The sequence below is a fragment of the Muscardinus avellanarius genome (genome assembly GCF_963383645.1).
Source record: "Muscardinus avellanarius genome assembly, chromosome: 3".
NCBI lineage: Eukaryota > Metazoa > Chordata > Mammalia > Rodentia > Gliridae > Muscardinus > Muscardinus avellanarius.
Window position 1 is genome coordinate 7,655,892 of NC_137788.1, and position 17,175 is coordinate 7,673,066.

Consider the following 17,175-nt stretch of genomic DNA (forward strand, 5'->3'; position numbering starts at 1 on the left):
CCCTTGAACCTGCGATCCTCCTGGCTCAGCCTTCTGAGTACTGAGCTTAACTGGTGTGAGACACTGTGCCTGGCCTTTTAAAAATTGGTTTCTGCCGGGCGTGGTGGCGCATGCTTGTAATCATCGTTCCCGGACAGCCTCGGCTACTTAGTGAGACCCTGTTTTCAAAATAAAGAATTTAGAATAGGGCTAGGGGTATAGCTCGGAGGTAGAATGCCCCTAGGTTTCATCCCCAGTATGGCAAAATAATAATTAATTAAAAATAAATAAATATAAATATTGGTTGCTTTCTAGCTCCGTCTGGTTTTTGGGCCTTGCTTTAGGTTGAGGTTTGATGGCTGAGCGCAGCCCTCCATTACCTGCCCCACAGCCTTCCTCCGTGACCTCGGGAGGAAAAGAAACTTCAGCATCATCGTTTTTTTCCGTGAGATTCCTCTGCCTAAAAGGGTCGGGGAACTCCCACTGGCCTGATAATAGTAAGTGGGCAGCTCGACAGTTCCCGTGGCACCTCAGCGAGGCGTCCCTGAGGCCCTTCCGTTCGTGTTAACTGCTCAGGTATCTCACGAAGGTCAGGCCTGCATGTCACGAGCCTGGGTCTAGCTCGCCTTCACCGCAGGAGGGGGCACTGTGGAACAGCTGGAAAGCCATCCGCTTGCCTCCCCCGCCTGCCCCAGCCCTCGCTTCGCACTCTGGATCCCAGCTCTTTTTTCTTTCCTTTTTTTTTCTTTTGGTGTGTGTGTGTGGGGGGGCATTCTACCTCCAAATTATTCCCCCAGCCTTATTCTATTCTTACTTGGAAACCGGGCCTCGCTAAGTTGTTGAGGCTGGCTACGAACCTGCGCTCCCTCTCTCTCGGCCTCCCAAGTCCTGGGATTACAAGCGTGCGCCACCGCGCCCGGCCCCCTGGTCCTTAATTTAGTGTGTCTTCCCGCTTTAGTCCTTTGGATTTATTTCATCTCTTGGGCCACACTGCCCCCTTCCCCAGCTATCTCGCCTGCTCTCTTGACTTCCCTGCGGTCTGTGTGTGGATGCCATCTTATCAGAGAGAGGCTGGTTACCGGCTCCATGATATTAAGCCACACACACACACACACACACACACACACACACACACCCCTCCCTGTCGTGTGCTTTTTTTTTTTTTTTTTTTTTGCAGTACTAGGGGTGTAACCCAGGGGCATTCTACCTCCGAGTGACACTCCCAGCCCTATTTTTTATTCTTTAGTTTGAAACGGTCTCACTGAATTGCAAAGGGCCTCCATAGGTAGGAACTGAGGCTGGCTTCAAACCACAATCCTCCTGTCTCAGCCTCCCAAATGCTGGGATGACAAGCGTGGTCCGGCTTTGGTGCGCTCTATTATTTTCCTTTACTTATACATGACTTTGTCATGGATTTTCTCCACCTCGGGTGGAGCTGCCATGTCAAAAAGGTTCTGATTCAGGGCAGCACCCCAGCTCCTGCAACAGTGCCTGCAGCACAGGAGGCCCACTCTGCGCACTTGTTGCATGAATTTACTGCTTGACCCTGCACAGCTTTGACTTTGCCTTAGACTCAGAAAATACGAGGTTCCAGAGCCTGTGCTTAAGTTGATAAACAGGCCGTACATAGGCTCACGCCTGGAGCACCTGACATGGGAGGACCTCAGCGCTGAGCGAGGCCCTCTGCGACGTAGTGAGACCCTGCTTAAAAACTCAAAGGCCGAGCCGGGCGTGGTGGCGCACGCTTGTAATCCCCGCGCTTGGGAGGCAGAGACAGGAGGATCACACACGTTCGAAGCCAGCCGCGCACGCTGGCTTAGGAGACCCTGTTTCCAAATAAGAAAAATGTAAAAATAGGTCTGGGAGTGTAGCCTGGAGGTAGAAGGGCTTCCAGGAACCCCAGTACCACCAAAAAAAAAAAAAAAAAAAAAAAAGAAAAGAAAAAAAGAAACAACAACAACAAAAAAAAAAACAAAAACAAAAACAAAACTCAAAGGTCGAGCTGGTGTGGTGGCACACATTTATAATCCCAATACTAGGGAGGCTGAGATAGGAGGATCACAGGTTCAAGGCCAGCCTCAGCTATGTACGTGAGGCCCTCTGCAACTTAGTGAGACCCTGTGTGGAAAATTTAAAGGCTGGGAGTATAGCTGGGAGCTAGAATGCCCCTGGGCTTATCTTCCATAACTACTCAGAAAAGAACATATTGTACCTTATAAAAGTTTGACCTCACTGCACTCTGGACTGAAAGCCTTAAACTTAAAACTGACATTATTTTTATCTTTTTTTTCTTTGGTAGTACCAGAGGTGCAACCCGGGGACATTCTACCTCGGAGCTACACTCTCAGCCCTATTTTTCTTTTTTAGTCTTTTTAATTTTGAACAGCGTCTCACTGGTTCAAAGGGCCTCGCTAAGTAGCCGAGGCTGTCCACCAACCGCTATCCTCCTGTGTCAGTCTCCCAAATGCTGGGATTACAAGCGTGCGCCACCATCCCCAGCTGTTTTTACCTTCTTTCCTAAAATATTTTAACCCATTTTTCTTTTTTCAAAGTGCTTTTATTTGTGTATTATAGCCTCACATCACAATGGAAAGCATGTTGACAGTGACCCACGTGCACACAGCACTTGATGCCCCTCCGTGTGTGTGTGTGTGTGTGTGTGTGTGTGTGTGTGTGTGTGTGTGTGTAGTGATAGTGCTTCAGATGGAACCCAGGGGCATTCTACCTTCCAGCTACATTCCAAGTGCTATTTGCATTTTTTATTTGGAAACAGATTCTCACTGAGAGCCTCGCTGTTTCCAAGCCTGGCTTTAAGCCTTCGAGTCGCCTGTTTCCGCCTCCCAAGTACTGGGTGCAGGTGGCACCTCGCCCAGGTTATGTTAACCCATTTAGTCCCATCGTCCTGGCTGTGGAACACCTGTAGAAACTTAAATGTAGCGTATGATATGATATAATTAGCGGGGCTTGGTGGGGAACACCTGTAACCTCACTGACCTGGGAGGCTGAGGCGGGAGAATCACAAGTTTGAGTCTAGTCTGGGCAATTTAGTGAGACGTCACCTCAAAATAAAAGGGGACAAGTTCCCCTGGGTTAAACCCCTAGTTCTGTCAGTATATGTATATACATATATATACAGAAACATATATATTATATCTGTCTATAATAAATAAGAATATAGCTGTATTATAATAGTTTAGTTTTGTTGTTTTTTTTTTTTTTTTGCGGGTCTGGGATGGGCATTCTACCTCCGAGCTACACCCCCTGTCCTAATTTTTATTCTTTATTTTGAACCAGAGTCTCACTGAGTTGCAAAGAGCCTCAGTAAGTAGCTGAGGCTGTCCGTGAACCGCGATCCTCCTGTCTCAGCCTCCCGAGTGCTGGGATTACAAGTGTGCGCCACCACGCCCGGCGATAATTAGTAATTAATCAACTTTATATAATCTCTAATTGTGATTTCCGTACTATTTTAATGCACTTGTGGCATTCGTTGAAATATTTGCCGATCTGCAAACTTGGGACTTAATGGGTTAATGTCATGGTTGCATTCTAGGATGAATTATGTATATTTCCCCACATCCTCAGGCCCATTAGTGTTTACACTGCAGAGTTGGCTGACGTGTCTGTTAGCTGTGTGACATGCTGCTGCTCCGCTCTCCATGTCCTCCTCCGTGGCCCTTGTCGTTCCTCCCCGAGTGCCGGCCGCGGGCTGGAGCAGGCGCCTCCCGTTCCCGCCACGCCCCACCCTCTTCATCGCCCACACCTCGTACTTTGCCAAGACCATTTTCTCACGCTCTCCGCGTGCCTTCCTTGCCTTGATCACTCGTGCGCCCTCCTGAGGGTCGGCTTTGACTTGGTACAGTGTCCTAGGCCGGACGTTGTCCTTGGCTTCAGTCTCGGGATGGTCGCGCAGGCAGTAGCAGCGCTTCCCTTGTCCCTGCCAGCACTCCGCGGAGCGCCTCCACACGCTCCCCCGAGCCCGCCAGATGATGGCCGGGCCGGGTTCGGGTACCAGCAAGCAGTAGGGCAGGACTAGAACCCAAGGCAGCTTCTCCTAAGGCAAGATTGCTGTTTGGTTTTCGCCGTACTGCTTCGCCTTATTAACTGAAAGTTTTGAATATTTCTGTGTCAATGGCAAACCTGCTCGTGCCTCTTTCTAACCAAACGCTCTCCCTAAGCTCTGGACCTGTGGCCACGTGCTAGATGAGGTCATTTCAAATCAGTGCTAGAAGTCATGAAGCCAGCGAAGACCTCTCTAGTTCCTCATGATGCCCCTCTAAGGGTCTGAGTAGAGCACACCGAGGGCTGCTGCTCGTTTAAATACCTGTGTTTTCCCTTAAAATGCTTAGCCCTTGACAGCAGCTCTCAGCCCTTCACGAGTCGCCATCCCCGGCTGGACCACGTCCCCTTCCTGGGCCCATGAAATGTCTGCCAGCAGTCAGTGCTGGCGGACTCGGGGCAGGTGGGGCCAGCCGGCAGCTTCGCCTGGGCTGCATGGGAGTTTGTGCTTTGGGCGGGCGGGAAGCCGAAGGAGAGGTTAAGCGCCTTCAACTTCCCTGTTTCTTCTCCAAAGTTTTGGAGCCTCTGGTGGAGCAAGTAGCTGGGATTCCTACAGTGACCATTTCACCATCGAAACCTGCAAGGAGACAGACATGCTGAACTACCTCATCGAGTGTTTTGATAGAGTTGGAATAGAAGAAAAAAAAGCACCAAAGGTAATACAAACGAGAGTCTTTTTTTTTTTTTACCAGCCCTATTATGTATTTGTTTGATAATTGCCCCAAGTAGAAGACATTACTGTGTACAGTCAGTAAAGTGGTTTTTGAGCATGTCTTCTGAGCCAGGCATTGTACTAACAGCTTGGGATTTAGTGATAAAAGAGAGAGAGAGAGAGAGAGAGAGAGAGAGAGAGAGAGAGAGAGAGAGAGTCAGTCCTGCGTCGCTGAGGAGAGGTGTGAACCCAGCGGCCTGGCATGGGAGTCACACGCCCTGCTGATTGCCGATAAAATAACCACCATCGTGGCGCACCTGTGGACGGCCGCGGGTGGCACTGAGTGGACCTGAGCTGAATTCTTCCATTTGCGTAGCGAGTCCAGAGGAGCCGCGTTTGGATGAGCCCACGGACCTCGGAGATCAAGCTTCATAGCTGTCCAGATCGCGTAGCTAAGAAGTTGCAGGACTGGGTGTAAAGGCAGGGAGCCACACCTTGCCCACTGTTTTGTGCTGGCTTTGGTACTTTATTCTTATTTCATGATCTAGTCCTGGTTTTACACAAGGTGTGCATCTGATTGTCCGCCTGTTGGCTTCATCTTTGTCAAGGGCCTTACCGGGAATGGTTGTACGTAGCCACAGCAAAAGCAGAGAGGGCGGGCGTGTCTGTGCGGCCCGGCTTCTCCGACCATCGATTTCGGCGGAGGCGGTAGAGTGTGCATGGATGACCAATCTCCTGCAGTTTGTTCATTATTAAAAAAAAAAGGAAGGGAGCAGGCGTGGTGGGCCGCTTGTAATCCCCGCGCTTGGCAGGCTGTGACAGGAGGATCGCGGCTCGCAGACAGCCTCAGCTACTTAGTGTGGCCCTCTGCAACTCAGTGAGACCTTGTTTCAAAGTAGAAAATAAAAAATAGGGCTGGAGGGTTAGCTCATAGGTAGAATGCCCCTGGGTTCGATCCCCAGTATGGCAAAAAAACAGAAAAGAAAAAAGGAAGGGAAGAGTGGGCTGTCTTCTAGCTGTCGCTCTTTTCTGACCCGTCGATTTTCGGCAGCGTGGGATTGTCTTGTTTGTTTCTTGTCCTGACGGCCGCCTTCCTTTTTCAGATGTGCAGCCAGCCAGCAGTCAGCCAGCTCCTGAGCAACATCCGCTCCCAGTGCATATCCCACACCGCGTTAGTGCTCCAGGGCTCCCTGACACAGCCGAGGTGAGAGGGCCGCCCCGCACGCTGCACACACTCACACCCCTTCTCCTGTGCACGGCAGGTGCTTGATTATGTGACCTGAGATCACTTCCTTCTTCAGAATACATCGAAAACAAAACACTGCTTTCTTCCTCATCTCGTAAAGTAGTGTAAAACATTTTAAAAATCAATTTATGCCGGGCGTGGTGGTGCACACTTGTAATCCCCGCGCTTGGGAGGAAGAGACAGGAGGATCGCACAGTTTCGAAGCCAGCTGTGCTGGCTTAAGAGACCCTGTTTCCAAATAAAATATAAAAATAGGTCTGGGAGTGTAGCCTGGAGGTAGAGGGTTTCCAGGAACCCCAGTACCACCCAAAAATAAAAAAATAATAATAAACAAATAAATGAATTTATTGTTTTAAGGGTTCTGTGTGCTTTTAAAATATATCACCGCTGTGACATGCGGTGATGACGCGTATCAGTACAGACACTTAGTAATTTAGTCTCAATCCAGCTGTGTGAAGTCAGTGGAGGTATTTGGTACAATACAGAGCTCCTCACAGTCGATTTCTTTTTTTTTTTTTTTTTTTTTTGGTGGTGCTGGGGTTCCTGGAAGCCCTGCTACCTCTGGGCTACACTCCCAGACCTATTTTTACATTTTTATTTGGAAACAGGGTCTCTTAAGCCAGTGCGCGCAGCTGGCTTCGAACCTGCGCGATCCTCCTGTCTCTGCCTCCCAAGCGCGGGGATTACAAGCGTGCGCCACCACGCCCGGCCACAGTCGATTTCTGTTATTTAGTAATAAAGAATAGTGGTAGAATGGATAATCTGGGAATCACCTGAGGTGTTAACTTTTTATTTCTGAGAGATCCGTGAAGATTTCACTTTATTGAAAAGATTGTATAATTCATTTATTTTATGTAAAAATAGGTAAAAGAACAATGATGGGCACATTTGTTCATTCTGTGTTTCTTATACTCTATGTGCCCTGGCCATATGCTTTTGAAATTTTTCAAAATGAAAGAAAATCATATATTATGTACTAACATTTAAGATGTTCCACATGAGCCGGGCGCGGTGGCGCACGCTCCCAGCATTTGGGAGGCTGAGACAGGAGGATCGTGGTTCACGGACAGCCTGAGCTACTTAGCGAGGCCGTCTGCAATTTAGTGAGACTCTGTTTCAAAAATAAAGAAAAAAATTAGGGCAGGGGGTGTAGCTCGGAGGTCGAATGCCCCTGGGTTCCATCCCCAAACCTACACAAAAAATAAATTAATAAGTAAAATGTTCCACATGGTTAAAATTAATTGTTTAAAAAGACTGTAGTGAGCCGGGCGTGGTGGCGCACGCTCGTAATCCCCACGCTTGGGACGCGGAGGCAGGAGGATCGCGCAGGTTCGAAGCCAGCCTTGCGGGCTTAAGAGACCCTATTTCCAAATAAAAATATAAAAATAAGTCTGGGAGTGTAGCCCGGAGGTAGAAGGGTCCCATCCCTAGTACCACCAAAAAAAAGACTGTCGTTCATTCCCCCGATTTGGAATATGCAAGTAAAAGAAAATGGCGTTTCCTTTTTTGTGTGCAGCATTGGGCCTAGGGGCACGTCACCACTGGGATACACCCCTAACCTTTTGCTTTTTTTTTTTTTTTTTTTTGGTGGTACTGGATGGAACTCAGGTATCTACCTCTAGGCTACACTCCCAGATCTATTTTATATTTTATTTGGAAACAGGGTCCCTTTAGCCAGCAAGGCTGGCTTTGAACCTACGCCATCCTCCTGGCTCTGCCTCCCAAGCGCGGGATTTACAAGCGTGCACCACCACACCCGGCAGCGCTCCTAACCCTTTTTAAAAATAAAATGTTTTTAAAGTCAGGTGTGGTGACGTGTGCTTATAATCCTAGGATTTGGGAGGCTGAGACAAGAAGATCACAGTTCACAGCCAGCCACAGATACTTAGCGAAGCCCTTGGCAACTCAGTGAGACCCTGTTTCAAAATAAAGAATAAAAAATAGGGCTGGGAGCTGGGCATGGTGTTACACACTTGTCATCCCAGCATTCGGGAGGCTGAGACTGAAGGATTGCAATTCGAGGCCAGCCTCGGCTACTTAGTGAGGCCCTCCGCAACTCAGTGAGATCCTGTTTCAAAATAAAGAATAAAAAATAGGGCAGGGTGTGTAGCTTGGAGGTCGAATGCCCCAGGTTCCATCCTCAAACCCGCAAAAAAAATTAAAAAAAATAATAAATTGAGCTGGGGTATAGCTTATACCCCCAAAAAAATATATTTTAAAGTTGGGTATAGTGGCACATACTTGTAATCCCAGTACTTGGGAGGCTGGGACAGGAGGATTGCAGGTTTGTGGCCAGCTTCAGCTACTTAGTGAAGCCCTCTGCAACATAGGAGCCCCTTTTCAAAATAAGAAATAAAATAGGACTAGGGTTGTAGCTCTTAGATAAAATGCCCTGGGTTCAATCCCCAGTACCATAAAAAATTATATATGTTTTACATTATAATTATCATTTGAGACAGGCTCTCACTAAGCTGCTGAAGTTGGCTTCAAACGAGCTCCTGTGTCACAGCCTCCTAAATACTGAGATTACAGGCATGTACCATTAGGCATGGCGCGTGTGTGTGTGCGTTTGTGTGTGTACGTGCGTGTGTGTGCGCGTGTGCGTGTGCGTGTGTGTGTGTGTGTGCGCGCGTGCACTTTACTGGGAATTGAACCCAGAGATGTTGTACCTCTGAGCTACCACCCAGCCCTATTTTTTTTTTCCCAAACAGGGTCTCACTAAATTGCTGAAGCTAACTTGGAACCTGGGACCCTCCTGTCTCAGCCTCCCAAGTACTGGGGTTACTAGGATGCGCCCAGCTTGGTTCATTTTGTTGTTGTTTTTGCGGTGTTGGGGATGGAACTCGAGGGTATTCTACCTCTGAGCTATGCCCCAGCCCTATTTTGAAACAGGGTCTCACTGAGTTGCAAAGAGCCTCACTAAGTAGCTGAGGCTGGCCGCGAACTGCGATCCTCCTGCCTCCACCTCCCAAATGTTGGGGTTATAAGTGTGCGCCACCACGCCTGGCTTGATTTTTTTTTTTTTTTTTTTTTTTTTTTTTTTTGCGGTACTGGGGATGTATCCCAGGGGCATTCTACCTCCGAGTGACACCCCCACCCTATTTTTTATTCTTTTTTTTGAAACAGGGTCTCACTGAGTTGCAAGGACCTCCTAAGTAGCTGAGGCTGTACGCAAACTGAGATTCTTTTGTCTCGGCCTCCCAAATGCTGGGATTACAAGTGTTCGCCACCACGCCTGGCTTTTGATTTTTTTTTTTTTTTTTTTTTTTTTTTTTGCGGGTCTGGGGATGGAACCCAGGGGCATTCAACCTCCGAGCTACACCCCCTGCCCTATTTTTTTATTCTTTATTTTGAAACAGGGTCTCACTGAGTTGCAGAGGGCCTCACTAAGTAGCTGAGGCTGTCCATGAACCCCGATCCTCAGGTCTCAGCCTCCCAAATGCTGGGATTACAAGCGTGTGCCACCATGCCCAGCTATTTTTTTATTTATTTTATTATTATTTTTTGTGTGGGGGGGTCTGGGGATGGAACCCAGGGGCATTCTACCTCCGAACCACACCCCCTGCCCTGTTTTTTTTTTTTTATTTTGAAACAGAGTCTCACTAAGTTGCAAAGGGCCTCACTAAAGGGCTGTCCATGAACCTACAATTCTCTGGTCTCAGCCTCCTGAATGCTGGAGTGACAAGCGTGCTCCCACACCCAGCTATAGTTTGATTATTTTAATGCTGCCTTTTTAAAGGCCTCTAAGTAGAAAGAGATGAATTCTTTGACATTTCCTATAGTATTTCATTTTAAAGGCCACAAAATGATTACCAGTGATAAGAAAGGCTATCTTTTTTTTTTTTTTTTTTGGTGGTACTGGGGTTCCTGGAAGCCCTTCTTCCTCCGGGCTACACTCCCAGACCTATTTTATATTTTTGAAACAGGGTCTCTTAAGCCAGCACGGCTGGCTTCGAACCTGCGCGATCCTCCTGTCTCCGCCTCCCAAGCGTGGGGATTACAAGCGTGCGCCACCACGCCCGGCTAGAAAGGCTATCTTTTAAACCGGGCATGGTGGCACATACTTGTATTTTCCAGATTTCAGGAGGCTGAGACCGGAGGATTGCGGTTTGCAGACAGCCTCAGCTCTTAGAGAGGCCCTCTGCAACTCAGCGAGACCTTGTTTCAAAATAAAGAATAAAGAATAGGGCTGAGGGTGTAGCTGGGAGGTAAAATGCCCCCGGCAGGCTGGCAGGCTGTCTTTTGTGTAAAACTGCCGTGCAGAGTGTGCGTGGCTTGAGTTTCTCTTTTGACGGGATGACAGTTGAGGTGCTTGCATTGTCTGGAGCCCCTTCGTCACGGTCTGACTTTTGGTGGGTTGACAGGTCCTTGCAGCAGCCGTCCTTCCTCGTGCCGTACATGCTGTGTAGGAATCTCCCGTACGGCTTCATTCAGGAACTGGTGAGGACCACTCACCAGGACGAAGAAGTGTTCAAGCAGGTATGGGCATGCATGTGGTTAACCGAATCGCTTCCGTGCTGAAGCCGATTTCTTCATAAGCCATAGACAGCAAACTTGTGTTTCCAGATTTGAACGTGCATGTGTTATTTGCTTAGAAGGACACCTGTCTAAGATTCTTTTCTTAGCAAATTGGATTGACAGCTGCATTGTTCAAATCATGTGCCCAAGCTGGGCGTGATGGCACACACTTGTATTCCCAGTACTTGGGAGCCTGAGGCAGGAGGATCATGTGGGTTCAAAGCCAGCCTCAGCCACTTAGTGAGACCCGATTTCCAAATAAATATAAAATAGGTCTGGGAGTGTAGCCTGGAGGTAGAAGCCCCTGCATTTCCCCAGTACCACAATAAACCAACCAACCAACCATGTGCCCATTCCGACTCATCAGTCAGAGTCAAATCTTTTAAACAGGGTCTGTGCTAAGGGCTTGAGGAACTAAGAAAAAATATAAAATCCTCTCTGAATCTAGGAGCTTTTAACATAAGAATACCAAGAGATAGTGTAGAACATGATGTGTATTTTCCAGAAGAGGGGGCTGAAAAGTACTCCGAGCTTGTAAGATCACTAAATTAATCCAGATTAGTTTAGTGGGTCATGTGTGGTGGCGTGTGCCCATAAGCCTAGCACTTAGGAGACCGAGGCAGGAGGATCCCAGGATTCAGGGCAGCCTCAGCAAATAGTGAATTTTGTTTGTTTGTTTTACTGGGAATGGAACTCAGAGGCATTCTACCTCGAAGCTACACCCCCAGCCCTATTTTATTCTTTATTTTGAAACAGGGACAGGGTCTCACTAAGTTGTGGAGCACCTCAGAAGTTGCTGAGGCTGACCTCAAACCTGCGATCTTCCTGTCTCAGTCTCCCAAGTACTGGGATTTACAAGCATTTGACACCATGCCTGGCTTAAATAGTGAGATTTTTCAGTGAGACCTTGTTTCAAAACAATGATAAAAAAAAGAGCCCTGGGCTGAGACAAGTGGATTGCAGGTTGAGGCCAGCCTCAGGTACTTACTTAGTGAGGCCCTCCACAACTTGGTGAGATCCTGTTTCAAAATAAAGAATAAAGCCAGGCGTGGTGTTGAATGTGTGTAATCCCAGTACTTGGGAGGCAGAGACCAGAGAAGAATCCATGTTTTCGGCCACAACTATTTAGTGAGGCCCTCTGCAGCTTAGTGAGACCCTATTTTAAAATAAAGAAAAAAATACGGCTGGGGGTATAGCTCAGAGGTACAATGCTCCTGTGTCCCATCCCCAATTCTGCCCCCCCAAAAAAGATGAAAAAAGGAGCTGGGGATCTAGCTTGGAGGTCCAATGTCCCTGGATTCAATCCTGAGTACCACCTACCAAAAAAATAAAAAGAGCTACTGAACTAAAGAGATGTCATTTTACCTTTTTGTCTCAAAAGTATAGCAAATGAAAATTAATAGATCTGAAGTTTCCACCTTTCAGTGTTTGAGAAAAATTCATAGATAAATAGAAATAATAGCGGCTAGAATTTAGGGTTGGAAATGAATAATTGCAGATATATATATAATTTGTGTGTGTGGTACTGGGAATGGAACCCAAGGGCCTTCTACCTCGGGGCCATACTCCCAGACCTATTTTTATATTTTATTTATTTTATTTTATTTTTAATCAGTGCTGCTGAGAAGCATTTATTTGAAAAAATACTTAAAATAGTCTAATACTTGACTGTTAAAAAATATTATGCCTGGTTGTCAAATGTGGTGTACACACTTTTAATCCCAGCATTAGGGAGGCAGAGATGAGGATCAGCTCCTTAGCGAGGCCCTCACAACTCAGTGAGGCCCTGTTTCAAAAAAAATAAAAGACTAAAAAAAAAAAAAAAGAAAGAAAGAAAAAAGTCTGGGGCTGTAGCTCAAAAGTATAATGCCCCTGGGTTCCATCCCCAGTACTGCAAAAAAAAAAAAAAAACCAAAAACCATTTATGCCTGGTCATATTTGTCTGTCACTTATAAAATAAGCCCTTTCTTGCATGAGAGGTTAGCTCTACTAGAAAAGAGTAGAAATGTGGTACTTAGGAGATTTTTCTGGATGACCGATTAGAAAACGTATCTCTGTTCACCTTTACTTCGTGGTTACAATTAGGCATCCCGCGCCCCGTGCCACTTCTCCATTTATAGCTGACTTCTGAAAGCACTTTCCTCCTAACCTGATCGAGTTGCACAAACTAGAATGATTTCTTCCAGAGCCGTAGAGCCCTGTTGATAATCTCAAAACACTCCACAGACACTCTAATCTAGAGTGCCTCTTTTTGGCTCTGCGTTCCTCTTTTTTTTTTTTTTTTTTTTTTTTTGTTCGTTTGTTTGAGGATTAAACCTTGGCCATTTCTACCTCTGAGCTATTTTTCCAATCCTTTTTTTCTTATATTTATTTATATATTTATTTATTTTTTATTTTCATGGTGCTGGGGGTGGAACCCAGGGGCTTTCTACCTCTGGGCTACACTCCCAGACCTATTTTATATTTTATTTGGAAACAGGGTGTCACTAAGTTGCTGAGAGCCTTATTCAGCAGCTGAGGCTGGCTTCAAACCTGCTCCATCCTCCTGTCTCAGCCTCCCAAGTGCGGGGATTACAAGCGTGCGCCACCAGGCCCGGGTCCTTTTTTTCCTTTTTTAATCTTTAGTTATTTATCTTGAAAAGAGTCTCCAGTTGCCAAGGGTCTTGCCAAGTTGACGATGCTGGCCTCAAGCCTGACCTTCCTGTCTTAACTGGGTGGTCCTGTGCTCTTGAACTGCTGAAGGTTCTCAGCCTGGAGGATGCGCTGAGCAGGCCAGGACAGCGTCAGGTTCCGGTGGCTGCACAGTGCGCGCCCTGCGCACTCTCAGCGGCTGTTTACGCCATTTGTGCTTCAGCCTGAATCTGAACCAACTCCCTAAACGCGCGCTCAGTGGGGGCACTGGGAAATCTGAAGGCCCCCAGTATTCCTTATCAGTATTGGTGTGTGTTCCCTCAAAATAAGCAGGAAAAGACTTAAAAAGTATTGATTGAGTTGGGTGTGGTGGCACACCTTGTAATCCCAGTACTTAGGAGGCTGAGACAGGAGGATCACAGGTTGTGGCCAGCCTCAGCTATTTAGTGAGGCCCTGTGCACTCAGTGAGACCCTGTTTCAAAACAAAGAATAAAAAAATAGGGCCGGGGGTGTAGTTCAGAGGTAGAATGCCCCTGGGTTCCATCCCCAATACTGCAAAAAAAAAAAAAAAATTGATCTAGCTGAGAATAACTTCCTTGCCGATTATAGATGTCTAGTAAACAAGGCCATCGTTGCTGAGCTCTGCAGAAGGCAGGTTAGAGTGAGGCCTGTGAAATCACTGGGAATCCTGCCACAGTCAGAGGGTTCATCAAAAATCTTTTTAATTTAGCCGGGCGTGGTGGCGCACGCTTGTAATCCCCGCACTTGGGAGGCAGAGACAGGAGGATCGCGCAGGTTCGAAGCCAGCCGCGCTGGCTTAAGAAACCCTATTTCAAAAAAAAAAAAAAAGTCTAAAATAGGTCTGGGAGTATAGCCTGGAGGAAGAAGGGCTTCCAGGAACCCCAGTACCACCCAAAACAAAAACAAAAAAAAAAAACAAACCAAAAAACCCAACTCTTTAATTTGGAGAATTCGGCTGCATTACTTTATGATTGGCCTCGTCGACAGTCAGATGTTCGAAACCCAGGCTCCTGTGTGTGCAAAGTGCTTTTGCTTGGGGAAGGAGTAGAACCCCGGGTGTTTGTAATATTCAGCGCCTTCCTCCTTTGCTTTTCATTCTCAGTTTTTTCTAATCATACACTTGTAATTGTCTCTTCTTGCAGATCTTTATCCCCATTTTACAAGGCCTGGCTCTTGCTGCCAAAGAGTGCTCCCTTGATAGCGACTACTTCAAATACCCCCTCATGGTAAGACGTCGTTCTTTTTCTCTCATGTATTAAAAAGACGCTTTGCACTCAGGCTACTTTATTCTAGACTTTCCTTTCAGGTCTGTGATCAACCTGGTTTTCAGATTTGGGGCATTAATCACGGCACTGGGCAGGCAGTGTGGGGTGTGCAGTAGATTCCTCAGCGAAGGGTTGGCAGCCTGGTCCCGCTGTCCCTCCACGTCCCGGTCAACAGTTACTGATGTACTGATTGGTTAAAGTTTGCTGCCGAACCAAGCCGGTGCGGTGGATTACAGGTGCACACCTCTAATTCCAGTACATGGGAGGCTGAGACAGGAGGATCGCAGGTTTGAGGACAGCCTCAGCAAGTAGTGAGACTCTTATCAACCTAATGAGACCTTGTTTTTTTATTTTATTTATTTATTTATTTATTTATGTATTTATGTATTTATATATTTATTTTGTGGCACTAGGGATGGAACCCAGGGGCTTTTCTACCTCCAGGCTATACTCTCAGATCTATTTTATATTTTATTTGGAAACACAGACTCACTAAGTTGCTGAGAGCTTCACTAATTAGCTGAGGCTATCTTCGAACCTGTGTGATCGTCCTGTCTCAGCCTCCTAAACTCTGAGATTACAAACGTGCGCCACCACGCCCGGCTGAGAACCTGTTTTGTTTTTTAAGGGTTGGGGTTGTAGTCCAGAGGTCGAATGCCCCTGTGTTCAATCTTCAGTGCCACACACATTTAAAAAAACAGGACTTCTCTGAACTACACAGTTAATAAGATAATTAAGCATGAGATTTGTGACAAAATTTTTTATAAAAATTTTAATAACTCAATTAAAAGGCAGCATTATTCTTAAGAAAACTATTATAATTTACCTTTGTGTACTGACTTGGTACCAAAAAAGAAAAGAAAAAATGTGTGAGTAGGTCTCTTTTTCCTTCATGTATATGTACTTGAGAAACGCACATCTCCTTGGTCCCCAAGGCACTTAGTTCAAACTTGAATTGTGAGCAGAAGCGCTGGATGGGTTCTCATGTGTGGTTAGACTGTTGTGAAAAATACTAGAATCAGACAAAAGTAGGCAACTCTTAGCCGGGCGCAGTGGTGCAGGCCTGTAATCCCCGCGCTTGGGAGGCTGAGACAGGAGGATCGCGCAGGTTCGAAGCCAGCCTCAGCTACTGAGTGAGGCTCTCAGCAACTTAGTGAGACCCTGTTTCCAAATAAAAATATAAAATAGGTCTGGGAGTGTAGCCCAGAGGTAGAAGGCCTCTGGGTTCTACCCTCAGTACCACCAATTAAAAAAAAATTAAAAAAAAAAATAGGCACCTCTTTTCTGTTTGGGATTTGCTTCTTCAGAATTTTTGGGGGGAAATGTCTTGAAGTACTTGAGTATTTTTCATTCTAGAAATATAAAGGGGAAAAAGTAACAATATGAAATTAATTTTCTTTGTGTGAGTATATAACCTTGTATAAATCAAAGCCATGATTAAATCGATTCTTCACCTGTTTCTGTTCCTTTTTTGTATTCTACTGATGAGATTCTATTATCCCACTAATTCATAATTCACTGCCTCCTGAGGACCCGTCCTGTGCTCAGCACCGGGATGCGGGAGCTCACGGCCAGGTTCTTCCCCTGAAGGTGTTCAGAATCCATTGAGGGGTCAAATCACTTTTTAAAAAATACTTACATTTTATTAATGCTGACGCACTATTGTACAGGAAGGGTGTGTTGGGCTCCCCCGCCCCCACGCTGGGTGTGCACCCACGGGCCATTTTACCTCCGAGCTACATACGCAGCCCTCTTTTATTTTTTATTTTGAAACAGAACCTCGCTAAATTGCTGAGCCTGGCTTCAAACAGGCAGCCTGTCTTAGCCTCCCAAGTACTGCTTTTACAGACAGGTGCACCGCACCAGGCTATATCGGTCTGTTGTTAAAAATTAAACCGTACGTGGCCGCCCACACCTATAATCTCAGCGCAGCAGAAGGCTGAGGCAGGAGGGACACAAGTTTAAGACCAGCCTAGACAACTTGGTGAGATCCTGTGTCATCACAATTTTTTTTTCTTTTTTTTTCTTTTTTTTGGTGGTACTGGGGGCGGAACCCAGAGGCTTTGTACCTCCGGGCTATACTCCCAGACCTTTTTTTTTTTTTTTTTTTTTGTGGTACTGGGGTTTCTGGAAGCCCTTCTACCTCCGGGCTACACTCCCAGACCTATTTTTACATTTTTATTTGGAAACAGGGTCTCCTAAGCCAGCGCGCGCGGCTGGCTTCGAACCTGCGCGATCCTCCTGTCTCCGCCTCCCAAGCGCGGGGATTACAAGCGTGCACCACCACGCCCGGCCCAGACCTTTTTTTTTAATATATATATAATTTATTTGGAAATAGGGTCTCACCAAGTTGCTGAGAGCCTCACTAAGTAGCTGAGGCTGTCTTCGAACCTGTGCGATCCTCCTGTCTCAGCCTCCCAAGCACGGGGATTACAAGCGTGCGCCACCACGCCCGGCATCATAAAATTTTAAAAGGGTTGGAATTGTAGCTCAGTTGTAGAGTGCTTGCATTAGGTCCTGGGCTCAATCTCCAATACTGCAAAATAAATAAAATTAACATAACACAGGACATAAGTTAAAACCGAATACTGGGTACTCATTCGAGTCACCCCCTCATGCCATTTTGGCATGGGGCTGTATTTCTATTTTCTGTATTTCTATCTTTCTAATAAACTTCTTTAAATCTTCAAAAACAAAACAAAACCAAATACTGGGCACAGTGGTGCATACCTGTAATACCAATGCTGGGGAGGCTGAGGAAGGAGGACTTCAAGTTCGAGGGGTGTGTGCGATACCTTAACAAGAC

At 46.5% G+C, this 17,175-nt stretch overlaps 1 protein-coding gene across 1 annotated transcript in view; it reads left to right on the forward strand.

The window, feature by feature from the left end:
• Positions 1–17,175, forward strand: part of UBE4B (ubiquitination factor E4B) — a gene marked incomplete at both ends in the record, with an annotated part of 123,793 nt that overhangs the window by 61,389 nt on the left and 45,229 nt on the right. Inside the window, 4 exons of the mRNA XM_080691277.1 lie at positions 4,550–4,691; positions 5,791–5,891; positions 10,298–10,412; positions 14,247–14,330. Of these exons, the coding sequence (XP_080547403.1) occupies positions 4,550–4,691; positions 5,791–5,891; positions 10,298–10,412; positions 14,247–14,330 (442 nt within the window). The remainder of the gene's footprint in view (positions 1–4,549; positions 4,692–5,790; positions 5,892–10,297; positions 10,413–14,246; positions 14,331–17,175) is intronic.